Source organism: Rhineura floridana, chromosome 10 (assembly GCF_030035675.1).
Source record: "Rhineura floridana isolate rRhiFlo1 chromosome 10, rRhiFlo1.hap2, whole genome shotgun sequence".
NCBI lineage: Eukaryota > Metazoa > Chordata > Lepidosauria > Squamata > Rhineuridae > Rhineura > Rhineura floridana.
This window is the reverse complement of record NC_084489.1, coordinates 48675377-48697758: the sequence shown is the minus strand read 5'-3', so window position 1 is coordinate 48697758 and position 22382 is coordinate 48675377. Positions and strand designations below refer to the sequence as shown.

The 22382-nt window shown below is 41.9% G+C and overlaps 1 protein-coding gene across 9 annotated transcripts in view; it reads left to right on the top strand.

Annotated features, from left to right (window-relative positions):
- The window catches only part of PHF14 (PHD finger protein 14), a 276890-nt gene that overhangs the window by 14519 nt on the left and 239989 nt on the right, over window positions 1–22382 (top strand). For all 9 annotated transcript variants that reach the window (XM_061586426.1, XM_061586424.1, XM_061586430.1 and 6 more), the window contains exons 3-4: window positions 2219–2910; window positions 14016–14160. In XM_061586426.1, the coding sequence (XP_061442410.1) occupies window positions 2219–2910; window positions 14016–14160 (837 nt within the window). The remainder of the gene's footprint in view (window positions 1–2218; window positions 2911–14015; window positions 14161–22382) is intronic.

Sequence of the window (22382 nt, the reverse complement as noted above, 5' to 3'; positions counted from 1 at the left end):
CTGTGGAGCATGCAGAAGCAGTGCTATACTCTCACATTGCTTCTGTCTGCTCTAAACTAACATGAGGCCATCTCCCATTCCCAAATTTTCTGCATGTGTCAAAGGGCTTATGAGATGAAAGGAGGAGGAATCTGCCATAGCATGCTGGGCTTTGGAGCAAGCAAAAATTGCCACAAGACATTTCTATTTACTCCAAAGTGCAGGGTGTAATTAAAACTCCTCCTTGATTCAGCAAAGTCATATCATGCTGACTTTGGAATAGGCAGAAGCCAGAATGCTCTAGGGTGTGAAGGAGTTTGGGCCCCCTCCAGAGATGAGCTGGAAAGTGGATTTGCGGAGGCTTGGTAGCAAAACAGTTACCCGCATGCTCCACCACATCCAGATTCTATTCTGGGTTGTTTCGTTATTGCTTGGCTAAAATCCTGTATTCCAAAGCACAGTGGCATTCAGTGACCAGAATAGGGAAGCAATCAGAAGTTGCTTCTTAATCAACTATGATTAAGGAAGCTTGACAAAGAGATGAATGTAAAGGGGGTAGTGCCATCATCTACCAAGTGAGTATTTTCTAGGCTCTGTTGGGCCTTCATATACACTAAGGTATTTCTAATTATTTCTGGGCTTCTTTTGTTTGTATAAGTAAGAACCACTTTAATTGATTAGAAATGTGTCTCTCAGGATGTATTCATGTGGAGAACTTAGTATGTGACACAGGCTCTGTGAGTGATATTCATGACTACAGCTACATGCTTTTCAGCCACTATGATCACAAAAGATGCTTCTAGGAAGCTGTAGCTCTATTTATGAAGGCATTGGGTCACATATTAGATTATTCACACAAATTAAACCCTAAAATGGTTAGATTCTGACATGCAGAGCAAGTTCTAAACAGCTGCAACTGGCTCAACCAAAGAACTGCTGAAAACGAATCATTTATGCTGTTGGAAATTTGTCAAAGATGATTCACACATGCTTCTGGTGATTTTGAGCAAACTTGGGCAAATAAGGCCCATGGCAAGGGTGTTTAAGCAGTTATTTCAATTTTTATTTTTATTGTGCCTTTTGATCCAGAAGGATCCCTAAGGCACCTTTATATAAAATAATAAAATACAGTTGACTGTGTTTTTTGCTGTGGGTTTTACAGTTAAACTTGCCATATTTCTCTTGTTGGCTCGAACATGGCAATGCGGGGGGGAAATCTTGATTGAACCGTTTTAGTATTTCCAGGAGTTTTAATTGAGTTAGGAGGACTCAATGCTCTTTGAACTGTGCCTCTTCATTTGTGAGCAGGATTATATGTAAAGTAAAACTGTGACTAATGACTTAGGGTTATAAATACCTGTACTGTTTTTTTAGGAAGGTAAAATAGTGACTAATTATTGACTTCCATCATATGTTCAAACTGGCAGTGTTAATGTTGCATGTGAGTAATAGCTTGCATTGATGCTATTTCATAGTTATGAACTGCTGGTAGTTTATTTTAACCTTAATTTCCTTTAATTATTGTGTTACTATTAAATATCTGTATTGTTATAATTAGATTATAAAAATGGCAGCTAATATTTAATATTGTACTTAATTATGATGTTTGACAAAAGATTTTCATTATACATTTCAATAAAAACACCTCCCCCCCCCCAAAAAAAACACCCAACAACCTTTCAGGGCCCCAGTGCTAGAGTTGGAAACATTTTTTCAAATTCCTTGGTTCAAAAATTGATTTTTGTTGCTAGGGTCATGCAACACTGTAAAAAAGTCTTTTTTTTAACCACAAGAACAACAATTTCAGGTTCCTAGGTAACATTACATTGAGGCAAACTTTTGTTTAGTTGTGAAATAACTACATTGTGGGTTCAACTCTGTTTGAAATGGCTTATCACTTTTTTTAAAACAGCTACTCATTTAGTGTAGTGTGCTTTCATGGAACAGTTTGGGTGCAGGGGTGAATATCTGAAAATGTTCCTTCCAATTCATATTATGCAGTGTGATAGAGCTTCTTGCTGTTCTACCAAATACAAAACATTCTTCATCAGTAGGTTTACAATACTAAAACAGCTATTTCAAGTGGAAAAAAATTGGGCCAGATGAAAAATAGGATAAGTGGCTATTAAGGGAAGAATATTTAAGTTGACTAAGTTGATTGCCTCAAGCCTTTTTAAAAAAATCTTTTTGGTTCATTTTGTTTTGGAACTCCTTTTTTAAATTTTCATATGCTCAACAGATTCTGAAGGCAGTGGACATGGCAGTGAAGATGGATCAAAGGATAGCGGAGAAGGCTCCTGTAGTGAATCAGAAGAACATATCTTGGAGGAAGACCTGGCAGAAGAAGAAGAAGAAGAAAAAATAGAGGAAGAACAACCCAAGAGCTCAGGTAGAGAAGAGCTGCCAAAAACTGAGAAAGAAGTGATTAAAACTGAAAAAGAGGAGGAAGAGGAAGAGATGGATGGAGAAGCGAAGCCAGGAAAGAAAAAGGAGAAAGAAAAAGAGAGAGAGAAACCTTCAGAAGTAGATGGTGGCATTGATGAACAGACAAATGAGCCAAAAAAGTGGAATTTGCGAAGAAACCGCCCTCTACTAGATTTTGTATCCATGGAGGAGCTGAATGACATAGATGACTATGACAGTGAAGATGACAATGACTGGCGTCCAACTGCTGGGAAGAAGAAGGGGAAAAACACGTTACGGAGAGAGGGAAGTGATGCAGATAATGAGGATGATGAAGACGATGGGAGCGGAAGTGATGAGGATGACAATGAAGAGGAAGGCAATGATGAGGATGAGGATGATAACAGCAGTGCTGCTAGTGATGGTGGATCCAAGAAGAAAAAAGTGAAAGCTCTTAGCAGAAATAGTGCTGATGATGAGGAGCTGACAAATGATAGCCTGGCCCTTTCACAAAGCAAGAGCAATGAGGTAGAACAGCCAACTTTCTATAATACCTCTGATGAAAAATGGAAAACACTCTGCAGTGTGATTGTTTTGAAATTGCTCCCTAAAGCTAGGTGATGTTACCATACAGTGATTGCATTAATGAGCTGCAAAGTTGTGCTGAATGTTCATTAAGATAAATGTGCATCAGCCTTATGTCTGAATCCAACACCCATTGAAGACCAGTGGGAATCTTCCATTGGCTTTAATGAATTTTGGATTTGCGTTTTACACCATATTCCAAATTCTTAGAAGAAACTAATTTTCAGTAAGAGACTGCACCACATGAACTGTATTGCAGTAAACAATGCATACCAATGCTAATGAAAGGTATGGGAGCATGATTTTGTAGGCTATAAGCCTGTGACAGTTGCTGAGAACAGTACATTCAGGCTTAGTTAGGGATTTCTTGTGCCTGTTAAAATACAAGGATGTATAACAGTGTGTACTCTTAAAAGTTGTGAACTAACACAAGTAAAATTAGCGAGGCTTAATGTTGAAGCATTAGTGGTTTAATCCTTACACTTAGTACTAAAGATTGTATGCTGCAGCAACATATATTTTCTTTCAATAACAGCAGTGTTAGTGGAATATTTCTGACCTGACGCTCCATAGTAAGTCTTGCTAGGTTGTTTTTTTTGCTTAGGATTCAAGCTGTATTGGTAGAAGCTGGCTTTTTCTGAACGAGAGGTAGATACCCTTTTGCTCCAGCTGGTGACAAATTTTTTAAATGAACCTGTTCATTTAAACTTAAATGTGAAAAATCAATACCATAACATTTGTTGATCTACTTTTATTGTAGCAAACACAAATGCAAATTTGAAAATTTTGTTTTTTAAATATTTTATCTAGCATATATCCCTGTTCAAAAATGTAAAATGTCACTATCATTATTATTATTTACTAAATTTATATCCCACCCTTCCTCCCAGTAGGAACCCGGGGCAGCAAACAAAACACTAAAAACACTGTAAAACATCTTAACAACAGACTTTAAAATATATTAAAACAAAAATCTTTCTAAAGCATCATTTTAAAAAAGCTTTAAAAACATCTTAAAAAGCAATTCCAACAGAGACTCAGACTGGGATAAGGTCTCTACTTAAAAGACTTGTTGAAAGAGGAAAGTCTTCAGTTGACACTGAAAAGATAACAGAGATGGCGCTTATCTAATATTTAAGGGAAGGGAATTCCACAGGGTAGGTGTCACTACACTAAAGGTCCTCTTCCTATGTTGTGCAGAATGGACTTCCTGATAAGATCGTATCTGCAGGAGTCCCTCACCTGCAAAGCGTAGTGATCGACTGGTTATATAAGGGGTAAGATGATCTTTCAGGTATCCTGGTCCCAAGCTGTCCACACAAAAACCAGAACCTTGAATTTAGCCTGGTGGCTGATAGGCACCAATTATTTCAGTACAATTCTTTCAGCAGTGGGGTGACATGTTGGCGATACCCTGCCCCAGTGAGCAGTCTCGCTGCCGCATTTTGCACCAGCTGCAGCTTCTGGACCAACCTCAAGGGCAGCCCCACATAGAGTGTGTTACAGTAATCCAACCTAGTATTTAAATGTTATGGGAACATTTGCTATGATAAATTTATGGTCCGGTCCTTAATATCTGTTGTACTCAGTGGCTCCGCTGAGCCTGGGGCCCCCCAGACCAGGAAAGGGAGCCAACATCCATCTGGTGCAGTAGATGTTAGGTGGTGGCAAACAAGACCCAGACTGCAGCCGGCCAGTGCCTTCATTTCCTCAGAATGTGCCTGAGCCCCACATGGGTCCAGAAGGATTCTGAGGAAATTAAGATGGTGGCCAGCTGGAGCCTCACTCCTCATTTCTCTTTGCAGTGTGCTGGCCAGCTGATTCCTGACTGTAAAATGTTAAAAATAAAAGAAAGAAAAGAGAATACTTCCCTGCCACTTAGTAAGCTGAGGATAGAAAGGAGAGTGGAATGAACAACCAAGGTGGGGAAGAAAACAACAGGGCCTGGCGCTCTGGCCATCTCTGGAGTAGAGGAAAACATAATAACTTTATGACCAAAATCCATTAGACAGTCCTTTTTTTTTTTTTTAGGATCACTGTTGTCTTCCTTTGGCTTTTTGTGCCTCATAAAGTTTTGTTTACTCTTTCCACTTCTCTTTTTCAGGCTTGACTAGGGAGTTCTTCCAGAGCAGGAAATATTTTATATTTTTATACCTGGGACTAAGTCTTTTTCAATTCAGTGGGACTTACAGTACAATCCTGTACATGTCTACTCAGAAATAGACAGTACTGGACAAACTGAGGTTGCAATTCTGCAGTAGGGAGTCCCCTTTGAACACAATAGTAATTGCTTCTGAATAAACATATGCATAGGATTGCACTGTAAAGCATTTATAGAGACATTTTTGAGTTTTGGCTGGATTGAAGCTGATGTATCATATTTTATTTGGGTACTGGGTATTTGTGAAGTGGATATTTTTATTTATTGCCGTTCTTAAAGTGAAGGATGTCAAATCTCCTTGTTTGGAAGTTTACTGTGTTCATTACATTCAACCGTTTAACTATAAGCTTATATATTTTGTTTGCTGTCATGTTTGACTAGCAAAAGCGTTTAATGTGAGTGCCTCTAAGTATATACACAGTGTCTTTTCTTCAGTCATACATAGTATCAGTTCACTACTGTACAGATCACCACCATTTGACCAGTCAACCTTTCACCTTATGTACATGCTCATTAGATGCTTATATTATTATTTTTACTTAAAAATATATCTTTTCTTTCTACAACAAAATGGTGCTTATGCCCAAGTAAATGTGTATAGCATCAGGGCAACAGAAGCCAACTCCATTTTATTCTTCTGGTTATGATGATGCCATGGTTTAAGTGAATTTAATATTAGATTTGGAGTATTTCTTTTTAATAACTGATTTTGGGTATTTGCTCTAACATTAGGAATATAGCAGCAGTGATAAAGCAGGGAATGGCAACTGAGAACATCTGGAGGAGCACTATTAGTGGTCCCCCATGGACCAGAAATACTCATGTCAATGAGGAGTCATGCCTTCAATGTGGTGGATCCAACTCTATGGAACTCCTTCCCATTAGGCACCATCCTTGCTAAGTTTCAAATACAAGGTTAAAATGATTTTGTTTCAGGAGGTCTTCATACCATAAATCAGTTCTTCTCAACCGGTGTGCCTCCAGATGTTGTTGGACCACAATTCCCATCTTTCCTGACTGTTGGCAATACTGGCTGAGGCTGATGGGAGTTATGGTCCAACAACATCTGGAGGCATACCGGTTGAGAAACACTGCCATAAATGCTACTGTACTTCAGTGTTTTAATCTATGTTTTAAATATTATATATTGCTAGTTTTAATTTTTGTAAGCTGCTTTGAGCCCAGATGTGGTGAAAAGTATAGTATTTTTTAAAAAACAAAGGTCAGAAGAGAAATATTCTACATGTACTTTGCAGCTGAAGTAATAGAGATGATAATCTAATACGGGTGGGGAACCTGGAACTCTCTAGATGTTGTGGGACTACAGCTCCTATCATCCCTAGCCCACTGGCCATGTGGCTTATGTGAGTTGGAGTTGGGCTGATGGGAGCTGGAATCCAATAGTATCTGGAGGGCCATAGGTTCCCCAACTCTGGACTAAAGCAAGACCACTGAGTCCAGGGTCTAAACTGATCCATTGTCTGTACAAGTAAATAATTATTTGGAACTGAGCAGTGTGATCCTATGCATGTTTACCTGGAAGTAAGTCCTGCTGTGTTTAATTGAGCTTATTTGCTAGAAAGTGGGTAGAGAAACGTTTTTCACCCTTTCTCATAATAGTAGAACCTGGGGTCATCTAGTGAAGCTGAAGGGTGGGAGATTTAGGATAGCAAAAAGAAGTCTTTCATGCTAGAATATATACCACAAATGTAGTGATGGCTGCCAACTTGGATGGCTTTAAAAGGGGATTAGACAAATTCATGGAGGATGCTATCTCTAGGATCAAAGGCACCATGCTTCAGAATACCAGTCGCTGTGGAACGTGAGTGGGAAAGTAAAGTTGTGCTGATGTCTTGCTTGAGGGGTTCCATGGGCATCTAGTTGACCAGTATGGGAATAGAGTGCTGGTCTAGATGGCCTTTGGTCTAATCCAGCATGCCAGCACTTACGTTCTTATGTACTTCAGTGCAGCACCAGACTTCTAGTACATGATGGTGATGTGCTGGTATTACAGAGACAGTAATATTTCCAGCAGATATGTCCGTGTAAGCATTCAGGATCAGGAGGCAGTGGTCTAAATACTATGGAAATCTTGAGATATGGTGGACAGATTTATGAAAGTAGTACTTAAGAGTTACACACAAGTGATGAAGGCTAAAATGTTTAGCACCCTTACTTGGAATCAGTGGGATTTACTTTCAAATGTGTGTGTTCGTTTGCTTGTTTGTTTGTTATTTGATTTATATCCCAGCAGGAGCCCAGGGTGGCAAACAAAAGCACTAAAAACACTTTAAAACATAATAAAAATAGACTTTAAAATGCATTAAAACAATACAACTTTCAAAACATTCTTTAACAAAGCTTTGAAGACATCTTTTAAAAAAAGGTTAAAAAACATACTGGTTTTTTTTTTAAAAGGTTTAAAAACATAGTAAAAAGCAATTCCAACACAGAAGCAGACTGGGATAAGGTCTCAACTTAAATTGTTGAATATCCTGTCATGCAAAGTGTATGAATAATGTGCTTTATAACCTGATCATGTGTGATTTGAAGGAAGCTCACTCTGTTACAACTGAATCCTTTGATCTTTCATCAGCAATTTTTTTTAATCATGGTTCTTTGCCTTTAAGCCATCCTCCCAGTCAAGTCTTACAAAACATTTTACAGGTATTAATAGGTTGAATCTTACAAAGTTTACATTAAAGTTGATGGGTAAATATTAGGGCTGCAACTGAAATAAGCTATTTGCATGCACACCAGCAGGTGAGTATTACATGTGCAGCCAAAGTTGACTTTGAAGTTTTCACTGCAGCATCTATTGCCACTGATCTCACAAGCTGGTTCTAAAAATGGAATCCCAGCCTTCATCTACATTAGTGGGAACTGCTGCAGTGAAACGTTTGAAGACAGCTCTGGCATGAGGGTCTTGCACATAGGTTCTTCAGATTGTAAACTGCATCTGCATTCTATTTAAGGAATGAGGAAAATGAAGGCCAGGGAGATTAATTGCACTGAATCACACTAAATGTGAAGTGTGATGTGCTATTCTAAGTGCTATTCTTCTAATAGCAATCAGTGTCGCATCTTCAAAGTTCAGACTTTGGTGGAGACCTGTGTGGGTATAGCCAGCACTGTAATCCAGTCTTTTGAATTTTCAGTCTATCATCTATCAAGTATGTTTCTCCTTCTAGAATAGAATACTTTAGCCAAACTATATTTTTGTCCCACAAACTACTCTTTAAGAGTTCTTAAGTTATTAAAAGTTGAAGGAAAACTTATTTCAATATGATCTAAGCCAAGAAGATTCTTTGCTACGCATGTGTCCTATACTTAACTAATCACAGGGCATGCTCTGAGGGTACATTTTGTAGCTACCTTACTAAGCAGGTCTGTATCTAATCAGTGCCTGGAGATACCCATGTAGGCCACTTTGAGTATTGTGTTGTATTCCAACCTGCAATCTTCAGGTGAAGGGTAGTAGAAATAATAATATATAATATAATAATACATCTGATCATTCCCTGTCCTATTTTCTGTTGAGTATCTGTATAGTATAGCCATGACTAAGCTGTGCCAATGATTTCAATGGAATTTAGGATTAATTCCTGTATCTTTTCTATATCTGCAAATAAAATGAAATGGTGAATAGCCTTTGTAGTATTTCAGTGCTTGGGGTTATAAAGAGTTCCATAGTATTTCACTTGTGAAGGCTTATGTTTGTCAAAAGTTAGATGAGGAATTTCTACTTCATCCCAAGGTGTATGGATCCCAAAGTGCTACTGGTCTTAATTTAAAATATGTCTATTTTTCTCAATGCACAATTTAAACCATCTCTAATTGGCTTAGAAATCTGCATATATGTGCATGTGAGAAAGAAACAGTTTAGAAAGAAAAAACATCTGTCATAGCCGGCTTCGTAACACAAGAGACATTCATTCTCTACCACAAGAGGGAATGCCTCTTTCAAGACAGCGCTTTATCTGTAACTTTTATAAGGACTCTTATTGCGAAGGCATATGAAGCAGCCACCTTGTTGCAGTGGGTCTGGGTCTGGTCATTACCTGGATGGGACACCACCTGGCAATCTCATGTGAAACACTTTGAGTTCCATGATGGACGAAAGGTGGGATATGAATATAATAACAAATTGGTTTTATGATGATTTTTATATTTTTACGTATGGTTTGTTTTTATGTATACCTCTTAGAAATGAAAATGATTATGTGGTATATAAATGTTTTAAATAAATAAATAAACAATAAAATATAAGTTATGTTAACAGTTAAAAAACAAAATCTGCTAGATTAATTGGGGCAACATTTTAGTCAGTCAAAATGTTTTCAGCCTACAAACTACCCAGTTCATTGACTGAATGCTGATTTAGTTGCAATGGCTAAAATTGGGAATGTTTTACTGCATATTAGTATTTTGGAACTGCTATTGAGTCTTCATAATAGCACTATAGATGTTTTCCTTGACACACCCTCACTATTTTGTTTTAATAAAATGTTTTGTTTTTAAGATTTTTTTTTTAGTGTGTGTTTGTTTTTTGCCACACTGGGCTCCTGGGAGATTGGGTGGGATATAAATTTTAATAATAATAATAGAAAACTTACTTGAGACAATATCAGTGTAAGTAACATAAATTAAGTTTACAAAGCATATAAGCCCAATCCTACTGCAGGAAATCCTATAAACTTTCAGTCTGACAGTGGACCAGAACATTTTCATTTTCATTTTGAGCCATGCAAAAGGTCAGAAGTCCTGCTAATTCTTCTTTGTTTTGAGCACTAAGGTTGTGTATGCCAGAGGGGAGATCAAATCCCCACTTGAGGTTTCTCAGTGGCATTTTTTATTTAGAATGGTTTTACTCTTGTGACTTCTTAGTAGGACCACACAAGTGCAAATGATCAGTGAATCATCCATTTTGTGTTGGGATAAGCAACTAGAGGGCTGAGGATCAAATCCAATTTCCAGAATGACCTTGATCCCAAGGACATATGATTGTAGACATCAGCCACTTTCTTTCAAGCTGTACAGTCCCTTCTGGAGGCTGGGGGGAAAACTTTCACTTTCTATTGTTGCGCTCTCCCTCTCCCTCCCCCCCCCCCCCGGCCTTGTCCAGCAAAGACACAGGGAAATGGTAGTGAGCAGCAGAGGCTTTGTCAAAACATAGTTTGTGGTTCTCATTGGAAGGCACAGTTGCAAAGCCCTTTGCTTTTGGCTTGGTTCATTTGAGCCCGAGTCAGTGGCAGAGTCAATATTGTTGACCCTCCAGTCTTTGCTTAGTTGAAGATATGACCACTGTTGAAAATTGGTTACTGGCTATGGTTCAGAGTTATTGGGTGAGAACCTATATTACCCCAGTAGAATTTTTGACTCCCACCCCTCTTAGACTTGCTGTAAACCTTTTACTCAGCGGTAGAGCCAGAGCTTGGAAAAGTTACTTTTTTTGAACTACAACTCCCATCAGCCCAATCCAGTGGCCATGCTGTCTGGGGCTGATGGGAGTTGTAGTTCAAAAAAGTAACTTTTCCAAGCTCTGAGTAGAGCTCAGCCATTGCAACTCATCCTGGTCTTCTTTTTCTTCTCTGGCACTTTTGACTCTAACCCCCTTCGTAATTGTAGAGGGGGTTGTCCAATCATGGTGTTCATGTTATCAGGAGCTTCAAGCTTTTAGGAAGATAAACTTTGGCATGAACTTGCTAGTGATAGTTCTTGCTCTCCTCTTCCACTGCTTTTCCAGAGAACAACAATGGAAGTTCCTGATCTTTAACAGCTTCTAATACCTTCACCCCAGCAATGATCAGCCCTCACCAAAGCTGTGTTGTTGTTTCTGCCATCACTCCAAAGCAGCAAGTTGGAGTCAATAAAAACTACTAGATCTCTGCCAGCACTATTGATTCTTTCAGTAGGAACTTTTATAAGAGTGGCTGTATCAATCTAAGGATGGATTTAGAGGGCCTATTAACAAGCCAGCCATTCACATGGTAATGAATCCAGCGTACATAGTCTTGCATGCATTGAAAAGCCACTTCGGCAGCTTTTATGCCGAAAGGCAGGATGTATATTTTTAAAATAAATACACAAATAAGTAAATGAAAAGGCCATTGCATGATGAAATCACTTGACAATTTCAATTACTAATAGCGTGGTTGCGTCGGTGTGATCAAATATGTTGATAAAGATTTGTAATTGGTAGGAGTGGGGACCTTATGACCCTCCAGATGTTGTGATTCCCAACTCCCAGCAGCTCCAGCCAGAATGGCCAATGATAAGGGATAATAGGAATTATCCAACATCTGGGGGGTTCCCATCCCTGGTCTGTCTTTTTAAAGTTTGTAGAACAATTTTTATTCATCCTGCTTCTCTCCAAACTAAGATGCATCAGTGTATAATAGGAAGAATAATTACACTTGACAATAATTAAATTATATATCTTATCAAAAACTGTACAAAGGCCAAAGCCTATTTAAATTGTTGGTAAAAGTACTCTCTGCTCCATTTTGTTTTTGTTTAGTACAAAAGAAGACATTAACAACTGTGTTCTTTGTCTTGTGGTTGTATGATGGGTAACACTATAGCATGCAGCAAGAAGTTAACTGAGCTTACATTCGCATAGCCACTTACCTGAGTCTTAGTCCCACTGGACTCTGATACTTCTCTGTAGATATGTATAGAACTGTACTGGGCATTATATTGCTCTAAGAACTATAAACTGTAGATGTTAGAGTTGAAATTATTGCATGTTCTTGCAGCCAAAAGAATTGTAGGTTTTTTCCCAAGCTCTTGGCATTTCTTCATTGTTTTCGGTGTGTCTACGCTAGTGACCATGGCATTCTGGGGATGGGGGATAATCCTTAGGGAAATATCGCTGAACATTAGATAATGTGTTATTTTTTATTATTGTTATTAATTTCTATTTGCAAATTTAACAATAAATGGGAAAAATAAAGGAAAAATAATAAAATAAAATATTAAACATAAAAAATAAAAATAAAGAAAAACAACATATGAATACCACTACTAACAGCAAATCATCATCAGTTTACACCATGGATATAATAATCATCAGTATATGCATCTTGAATTAAGAATATAAATTAATATAATCTACTTGAAATTGATGTCTATATGAAATATGTTCAGATATAGCCAGGGCTGTAAGGTCCTCAGTCCGTTGCATAATAGATGGTGGGTATTTACCCTTCCAGCCTTGAAGCATCCATGAGGGCTTGCAAAATCCACGTTTGTTGTCCTGCTGTTAACCCTTATACTACAGGAATATAATTTAAAAGTACACAAACCTCTGCAAATATAAAGAATTTGCCAGTACAAAATTAATGCAGGTAATAACTTCAGACTAGAAAGCATATAGCATTGGACAAGCCCACATCATATGCTTCATCAAGGCATTTTTAGCATTACACCTCCAATATCTATCTGTATTGGACAGTGCTGTCCTTTACAAATGTTGTGGAGTCCAATATACTTAAAATATTAATTTTTGCTGAATCAATCTCAGTTTCAGATTCATGGAAACATTCTGTACAGATTCTAAAGCAATTTTCCATTAACAATTTAGGAGATGCTGAAGCACTCAGAATAGATTGCTCATAAATAGATAATAGCAAATGTTGTAATAAACATGGAGCAGTGGCTGAAACCTAGGAAATTTAAATGCTTGGGAACTAAATTTGGGAAGGCCGCAGGAAATACTTAGCCTCAAACCAGGAAACCCTGAAGATAGCCTAGAAATTGAATTCATGCATCAAATAACATAGGCTGGGATCCATGAAACTTTTAGGCAAGGGCTTTTGCACAGCCAGTGGAATTTCTGACTTTTGTTTGAGCACCTGATGTACAGTATCACAAACTGTATTTGAAATTTTCCTTGGCTTTAAAAGTAGATTGCCATATGGCATGAGACTGTTGCTGGGGGAAAGTAAGATATGTAAAATTAACATTTGTCTCATTGGTATAGTTCTATGACTTTGCGGACCTGTTCATAGTAGTTCAAAACAACTAGTGCTCCTGCTGCTGTTACAAATACGCGTGTTGATTGAAAGGTTAGCCCTTTAGCATTGTGATGGCTGAGACGTTTGTGTGTTTCAGTAGTTACTTTAACGCTTTGTAACATTATTTATTAGATTTGTATCCTGTTTTTCTCCGAAGGAGCTCACAGTGGTATCTTAGCAACCCTTTGAGGTAGCTTGGATTGAGAGATAATGACATGCCTAGGGCCACTTGCTAACCTATACGAATCTTGAACTAGTGGCAAAGAAGCAGAAGAAATATAGGGATATAATGGTAGGAAGCATAGCACAGCCAGCTTACTGCAGAGTTAGAAGAGAGAGGCTGAACAGAATTGGAGTCATTAGTTGCACATTGGCTTGTGAGTATTGTGTAAGCTTATATGGCAGGGCTGATGAACCTGTGGCCGTTTAGATGCTGTTGGATAACAACTTCCATCATCCGTGGCCATTGGCTGTGCTGGCTGAGACTGATGGGAGTTAGACTCTAACAAGATCTAGAGAGCTACAGGTTCCTCACATCTGATATATGACATGTATGATTTGTAGGCTACAAATTGTAGCAATTAGAAGCAAGAGGGTGTAAAGTATAAGGGAAAAGAGATGGAGAAGGATGAGAGGGAAAACAACGAGGGCGGGAATAACAGGCATTTGTGAGAGCTATAGTAGATATGATGGTTCCATTCACATATTGTATAATGCTAAATATAGCAATAGATAAGAAGTAAAAGGATTGAGGAATCCAGTTAGCAAATATACTTATAGTTACCACATAGGTTGCAAACACAAAAAGAGGGTAAATCATTGTAATGCCTGTTCGAACATAACAAGTGTATTTTACTTTTTAATGATAGGACTCGCTGATTCTTGAGAAATCTCAAAACTGGAGCTCTCAGAAAATGGACCATATTATGATTTGCTGTGTTTGTCTTGGTGATAATAGTGAAGATGCTGATGAAATAATCCAGTGTGACAATTGTGGAATAACAGTGCACGAAGGTAATTCTACCATGTCTTCAATTTGCAACAAATAATAAAGCTTTATTTTTCTATTAATAATGTAGGCTGAATTTGTTTGTGCACAGCTGTGATGGAGACTGGTTTCTGCAACTGAGTGTTTGCTCTTCCTTGACTGGCAGATATGGGAGATTAAAGCTGCAACCATGAATTTGCAATTTACACTCAAGCCTCTTTCATGTTTATGAAATACTCAACTATTTGTATTTTTACATAGTGGAAAATAAATGAAACCTGTACTTATTATGCCCTTCAATTGTTTTATATAAATGTTTCATATGGTACATGGTTTTGACAATAAAATCTAACCCTGATCTTTTGAATAGAAACAAAAGATTTGCCTAATAGGTGTTTTGAATTTAAGAAGACATCCATTATTTTTATGTAGCACCAACCATTTAAGAAATAAATGTTCATAGAAGGTATGCCAGTGTATTATTCTTCAATTGAGGGTGACTGATTTGTGGTAGTATATTTCTGTTTGAAACTAGTAAAAAATGAACATAAAAATGTCTTCAGATTACACATAGGAAAGGCGGGACATCCTTTCTCAACCTTTGGATTCCCCAGATGTTGCTGGACTATAGTTCCCATAATTCCTAGCCATTGGCCATGCTGACTGGGGCTGATGGGAGTTGTAATCCAGCAACATTTGGGGACACGAAGGTTGGTAAAGGCTGTGGTAGAAGTTAAATATTTCAGTAGTTTGCATACTGAGTCATATTGCATACTTTGGAAACCAAGGTTCAATTTATCATCATTCCTAGCCCTAACAAATAGGGCACAGCATGATAATAGATTCCATTAAAGAGCCAAAGCATGTTTGGTTGGGACTAGAGAGAGGGTCTTCTCTGTGGTCACACTTTGACTCTGGAGCTTCCAACCTAGGGTACTCCTGAATGAAGCTCAGACTACTGGTGGTCCATGGACCACATTTTGGAAACCCCTCTTCTGTCACAGGTTGCTTATTTGACCTTGAACAGCCCAAGATACAGGCTTAAAATGTATCCTTTCCTGTTACGTGGTTTTTGTAAGACTGCATAATCTGGGTTTGGTTAAACTCTAGATGTATGACAGCACCTATTGCAGTTTAAAGGATCGTCTGGGTTGAGAAGGTGTGCTGTCTGCATCCATCCTCTTAGATCTCAGACTGAAGGAAATCATGTGGCAAGTTATTTGCCTCCCTTTAGCCTACCTGTAAATCCCTGACAGCTATGAACTGGTGCCTGCACTTTGTTGTCTGCTGCCAGCATTTGGAGGCAGCCTGAAGGCAGTGCAGCCCTCAACCTCCACTGTTTTGAGGGGTAACCTCTCTTTGTGTGTTTAGAAGGCTGATCAAGTCTTTCCTTTTTAGGAAGGGGGTTTCAACTGCAATGGGCAGTGATTGTTTGAAATGCTGGCTTCCAGCACCAAAAGGTCACTGTTTTTCCTTCACTCAGGCCTGAGTAGTGTGCCAAGTTCAGGCAGCTATAGCCACCATTCTGGATTGGCAGTGGGCCCTTTTGAGCAGGGCTGTGGAGTCGGAGTCATGGAGTCGGAGTCGGGAGCAATTTTGGGTGGAGTCGGAGTCGGTAGAAATGTACCGACTCCAACTCCAGCTTCAAAATAAATTTTGATTGACAAATTTTTTAAAATATAAATTCAAAATGTCAAAGAAGCTTCCCATGAAGTCAGCTGTAGTTGAGCATTTCACCATAACCGAAGATGGAAAACATTTTGTGTGTCAGTGTATGACACAGGACCCAGATGAAGACAAATGCTGTGATGCCAAGATCAGCGCATATTCAGGCAACGATAAAAATGCTCATACAAGAGCTTCCAATTTAAAAAGACATTTACAGCCCTTTCCAGGGCTGTGGAGTCGGAAGCAATTTTGGGTGGAGTCTGAGTCGGACAGTAGAAAAATAGAGGAGTCAGAGTCGAAGGTTTGGCGTACCGACTCCACAGCCCTGGTTTTGAGGGGCCCCAGCAGATGCCTGATGTTATGAGCTTTGACAGGTCCTATTCTCCAATATAAATGAATAGATGGGCACTCTTTTGGCAGGAAAGAAAAGAGGTGAACTTGGGGACACGGGTGGGTGGGAAAATCTACTTCTGAGTCCTATTGTCAAAGGCCATACCTTTCTGCACTATATAGATCTTCTTTCTGGGTCGCTGGGTCCCACCCACCCCATCATAATAACAGAGATTTTGCTAAATATGTGTCTGAAACATATTTCTCTTTAAGAGTTGGCTGACAAATTTCTAGTAGTGCTTCAGGAAGATGTTACTTGCTATATTTGAAAAAACTATATTTTTTCCATAGGAAGTGGGCCATCACTGTGGGAAATAGTTCCACCTATCGTGCGAAGGCAAGAATGTTTTTGAAGTCAAGACTAGGGACGTCATGCCCCTCCCACTCTCCAGTTCATTCTTGCCTTCGTACGAACAAGATTGGAATTTTCATAGCATTTAGCTAAGTCTCGTATCTGTCTTTAAATCCTTTCTCTTTTTCTGTTTGTGTTTAGCCTCTGAGGGTTCCCTCAGGGACCGCGGCTGCGGCTTCCACACCCTTCCCTCAGAGCTATTCAATCTATTTTTATTTACTTGACTGGGGGCTCCCTCTGAGACCGCGGCTGCGGCTCTCTTCGTTTTGGCAGTTTCTAGCCCCCCCCCGCTCAGTTGTCTCTTTAGCCAGGGGGCTCCCTCAAGGACCGCGGCTGCGGTTCTCCCCTTTTGATCGCTTCTGATCCTGATCACTGTTAACCTCTCCCCCCCCGATCGGTTGCCGCGGCTGTGGCTTATCCGATCTCAGCGGGAGCTTGCAGCTGCGGCTCCCGCCGTTAACCCTCTGCCTCAGATCGCCCTCGCAACGTGGCTTAAATCCCACTGAGGGCTTTACAGACCGCGACGGCGGCTCTCTCTGCGGTGGCTGCCGTTTTTCCCCTACCTGTTTTCTCCGGGGATTTTTTGGAGCCGCTACTGCGGTTTTTGGCGAGATCGGCTGGGCAGCCCTTCCTCCAGTTCGCCTCCGACGGCCGCCATTGCTTCTTCCCTCTCTGCCATTTTTTCCCGCTCCTTTCTTCCGGGCGCCATTTTTTTCTTCTTTCAGAATTTGAATTTCCCGCCCTTTTTGTTCCCCTTATTATCGGATACCTCCCCTACAGACTATCTATCTGTACGTTTGTGTATATGTGCTGCTGACTAATTTACACACAACTGATTTACACACTTTACTGTGGCTGTAATCATAGTGGCTGAATTATATTATCAAGGCTGGAGCTCCAATCCTAGTGGGCTGGATTGTATTATCAAGGCTGGAGCTTTAATCCTAGTGGCTGGATTACATTATCAAGGCTGGAGTTTTAATCCTAGTGGCTGGATTACATTATCAACGCTGGAGCTTTAATCCTAGTGGCTGGATTACATTATCAAGGCTGGAGCTTTAATCCTAGTGGCTGGATTACATTATCAAGGCTGGAGCTTTAATATCAGTGGCTGAATTGTATTAAATCTGATTTACATTACATATCCTGTCCCCTATGGGGCCGTGAACAAGCCAAAAACCCAGCCTACAGCACTAATCTGAGTGTGCCTACTCTAAACAGCCTATATTATATTAACGCTGATACTTCTGTGCATTCTGCCCCCTCTGTGGCAGTGCATTCGCCATCTGCCAGTGTATCCTACCCCCTCCGTGGTAGTACGCTGTGCCAGTTCGGGTCTTTACATCCTGCCCCCTCCGTGGCAGTGTACTGCACCCAGGTTCATATAAGATGGCAGAACAGCCAGGCATGTCACCATCAACACACGTGGTGCCAGATCAGCCAGACATGCCACAATCAGCCAAGCCACAACATACTAACACGTCTAAGACCAGACATGCCAAAGCACTGGCTAAGACAAAACATCTTTCCAGCCATAGTAAACCAAAGCGCCCTCGTTATGTCTCTGTGCCAACAACTACCACAGCACAGACACACATAAGTGATATTTTCCATTCTCCTGCTACGGCCTCTGACGAGGAAGAGTTTGTTGGCTTTCCCCCTCACGGTTCACCTAACGAACCTACCTCTGGCTTACCGCCTCAGACATCTGTTCCAACAGCCCACCAGGCACATACATCTCACACATCTGGTCTGCAGCTGTCTCCTGATTTCCTCTCCCAACTCCAAGCCATGCTGGCTTATTTCACACGAATGCAGTCACTACCACAGGTTCCTGCCATACCCCCACTCAACATGGACCAACGTGCGTTCCATGCTGCTCATCCTTCCTGCTCACCAGATCCCTTTGATGTAGCCAGAGGCAGATGTACGGACGAAGCCTCGTATGCGGAGGAGTTAACTTTCACTGACCATGTTGAAGGAGACGACTGGAGCGACTATTCAGATCATGAGGAGGATACATCGTATCGCTTGTTCAATACCTCAGATTACCAACCGCTCGCACGTAGGGTACTTCACACCCTTGGTCTCCAGACTGCGCCTTCAACTTCGTCCACTCCAGCTCTCAAAGGGGCCAAGGTCCTCAAATCCCCTGCACCTACTGAACACTACATCCCGGTGCCGGACCCAATTGCCAAATTAACTTCCGAAGAATGGGCCCACCCACTCAAAGCTCGACGCTTCAAGAACATGGCTGACAGACTTTACGCCCTAGCCCCAGACTTCGCCACCAAGTTAGATGTCCCTGGCATAGATGAACCGATCGCTCGCCTCGTTTCACGATCTATCTTGCCCAGGGAAGGGGAATCCCACCTAAAAGATACTACTGAGCGTCGAATAGACTTCGCCCTCCGCAAGAACCACGAGGCCACTGCCCTAGCCATGCGTGCCTCCGCCTCAGCCTCCATCTTCTCCAGAGCATCTATGATGTGGCTGGATGACCTTCTAGAGGATGATAACCCTGATCCTGTCGCCTTCAAAAGAGCACTATTGAAATTACGTAAGACAGCAGCCTTTGTGGCCGATGTCACTTTGGATGCCACCCAATTAGGGGCACGAGCCATGACGACTCAAATAGTCGCTCGTCGTACCCTCTGGCTTCGCCACTGGCAAGCTGATTCAGTGGCCAGATTGAACCTGTCCAAGGCTCCTTACTCCGGATCTCTACTCTTCGGCGAGGAAGCTCTAAAGGCAGTTCTGGTTGATCCAAAAGACGCCCATAAACCGGTTCTAGCCACAGTCAAGAACATCGACCACAGGCCCTTCAGGCGATTTCCCTCCTTTCGTTCTAACCAGCCTTTTCGAGGAACGCGGCCAGGAGGACGAGGCCGCGATTTCAGACCCTATGATTCCAACGCATTCAGGGGTTCCTGGAACCGACGCTTCCAGGGCAGAGGTCAGTACCAAGGGCGCAGGGGCAACTCATTGTCCTCATATAGGGGAGGTCCTCGCCTACACAAGTAGTATTAACGCCATCCCCATAGGTGGCAGATTACTTAATTTTGGAGATCGATGGCTGCGCCTTACTACGGTCTCCTGGATCAGGGACCTCTTCACTTATGGCTATACCATAGAGTTCTGGGCAACCCCATCAGACAGATTCCACCCGTCTCCTTGCCCAAGGGCACCAGCCAGGCACAACATCATGCAGACAGCTATACATCACCTCTTGCACATAGCGGCAATAGAGCCAGTTCCCACAACTGAGAGATCGGAAGGGGTGTACTCCCTCCTATTTGCTGTGCCCAAACGAGATTTATCTTGGAGGGCGGTATTGGATCTCAAGTTTGTCAACCGTTTTGTAACATACCGCAAGTTCAAAATGGAATCTCTCCATTCCATTACCGAGAGTCTGCATGAAGGAGACTTCCTGGCTTCTATCGACCTTAAGGAAGCGTATCTCCATGTACCCATTTGCATAGCCCACAGAAAGTTTCTTCGGTTTGCTTTTGGCCACCAACATTTTCAATATAGAGCGATGCCTTTTGGCCTCTCCTCTGCTCCAAGAGTATTTTCCAAGGTGCTACTCATCCTAGTGGCTTACCTTCGGACCCAAGGGGTTCATATCTACCCATATTTGGATGATCTGCTCATACGGGCCAAGTCTGAAGAGCTGGCTCATCATCATTTAATGATCACCCTCAATGTTTTGCAGACCTACGGCTGGCTTGTCAACTTCGACAAAAGCCATCTCCAACCAACCCAACGCCTACTACATCTTGGGGCAATGTTGGACACCCTGCAGGCAATGGTCTTCCTGGCTCCAGATCGCATCACTGCCATCACAAGCATCGCAAGGTCCCTGATGCAATAAACATCCGCAGACGTTATGCTTCTCGCCAGAGCGCTCGGGATGTTTATCTCCACAATCCACATTGTGCCCTGGGCTCGAGCTCACACTCGGCCCCTTCAGTGGACTCTGTTGCCTTTTCAAAAAGACATTGCCAGCTCCAACCATCGCAAAGTTCGTTTGAGCCCCGCTCTGCGCCTCTCTTTCCGCTGGTGGACCAAGGTTCAACACCTCTCCAAGGGCACGTCGTTCAGAGAACCCCGCAGAACCGTCGTGACCACAGACGCCAGCCTCATAGGTTGGGGAGCCCACTGCAACTCCCAGTACGTTCAGGGGGTTTGGCCGAACGCAGAGCAATCTCGAAGCATCAACTGGCTGGAACTAAAGGCTGTCCACTTGGCTCTATGTCATTTTCAGTCTCTGTTCCCTTTGCAGCATGTGCTCATTCGAACAGACAACACGTGTGTAAAATCACATTTGAACAGACAGGGGGGCACCAGGTCTCGTCCTCTGCAGGACTTAGCCTCCCTCATCTTTGTCTGGGCAGAACAACATCTACAATCCCTGAAAGCAGAGCACCTCAGAGGGATTTGGAATGTGACAGCAGACTGGCTCAGCAGACAACAGGTCTTCCCGGGAGAATGGAAACTTCATCCAGCCATTTTCCATTGTCTCCAGTGTCGGTTCGGCGCCCTCTCAGTCGACCTGTTTGCTTCCAGTCACAATTGCCAGCTTCCCAGGTACTTTGCTCGATACCTGGACTCAACAGCAGAAGCAGTGGATGCTCTGACAACACCGTGGCCAGACGGTCTATTGTACGCCTTTCCTCCCATACCATTGTTAGCCAAAAGCTTGAGGAAGGCGCGAACCGAAAGGGCACAGCTGGTTCTGATAGCACCATTTTGGCCACGCCGACCGTGGTTCTCAGATCTTCTGGCAGTGTCAATGATGGATCCTTGGACACTTCCAGTAACGCCAGACCTCCTATCCCAGGGCCCAGTACTGCACCAGGACCCTACTTGGCTCAATCTAACAGCGTGGCGTTTGAACGGAGACACTTGAGGTCAGCTGGACTGTGTGACGCTGTGATTGATATTATTTTGGCCTCGAGAAGACCATCTACCACTCGCATTTATCAACATACCTGGGTGGCTTTCTCCAAGTGGTGTCAGTCCCACCACCATGATCCATTCCAGGCCAATGGTGCTCCAATTTCTCCATAGCGGCTTTATGATGGGACTTCGACCCAACACTCTACGTCGACATGCGTCTACTCTGTCATCCATTCTCTCAGTGTCCTCTCCTGGAGATCATATTTCCTCACATCCGTTCATCAAACGTTTTTTGAGGGGAGTCGCCCTACGTTCTATGGCTGTTGTCCATCGGTTCCCCTCATGGAGTTTGCCGAAAGTCCTGCAGGCTTTGCAACGCCCTCCGTTTGAAAACATCAGGACTGTGCCCCTACGCATAGTGTCCTTCAAGGTCCTGTTTCTGATTGCAATCACATCTGCCAGACGCGTTTCGGAGTTGGGCGCATTGTCTTCTGCTAGACACCTCTGCGTCTTCCATAAGGACTCTGTTGTGCTGAAGACTGACCCTTTCGTCCCAAGGTCGATTCAGTTTTTCATTGCAACCAGGACATTGTGTTGCCTTCCTTTTGCCCGGATCCTACCCATCCTCTTGAAAAGGCTTGGCATTCGTTAGATGTCCGGAGGGCTCTCAAGACCTACCTGTCTAGGACTCAAGAGATTTGACGAACGGAGTCTCTGTTTGTATCCTTTCATCCAAGGTCTATGGGGCATAAAGTATCCAATCCTACCTTATCCCGTTGGTTAAGGGCATGCATTACCTTAGCATATGAGTCCCTGGAGCTGCCAGTTCCTGCTAGTATAACAGCTCATTCTACTAGGTCAGCTGCCACTTCGGCTGGTTTTGCTACTAATGCTCCTGTTGCCGTTATTTGTAGGGCCGCAGTCTGGTCTTCCCCA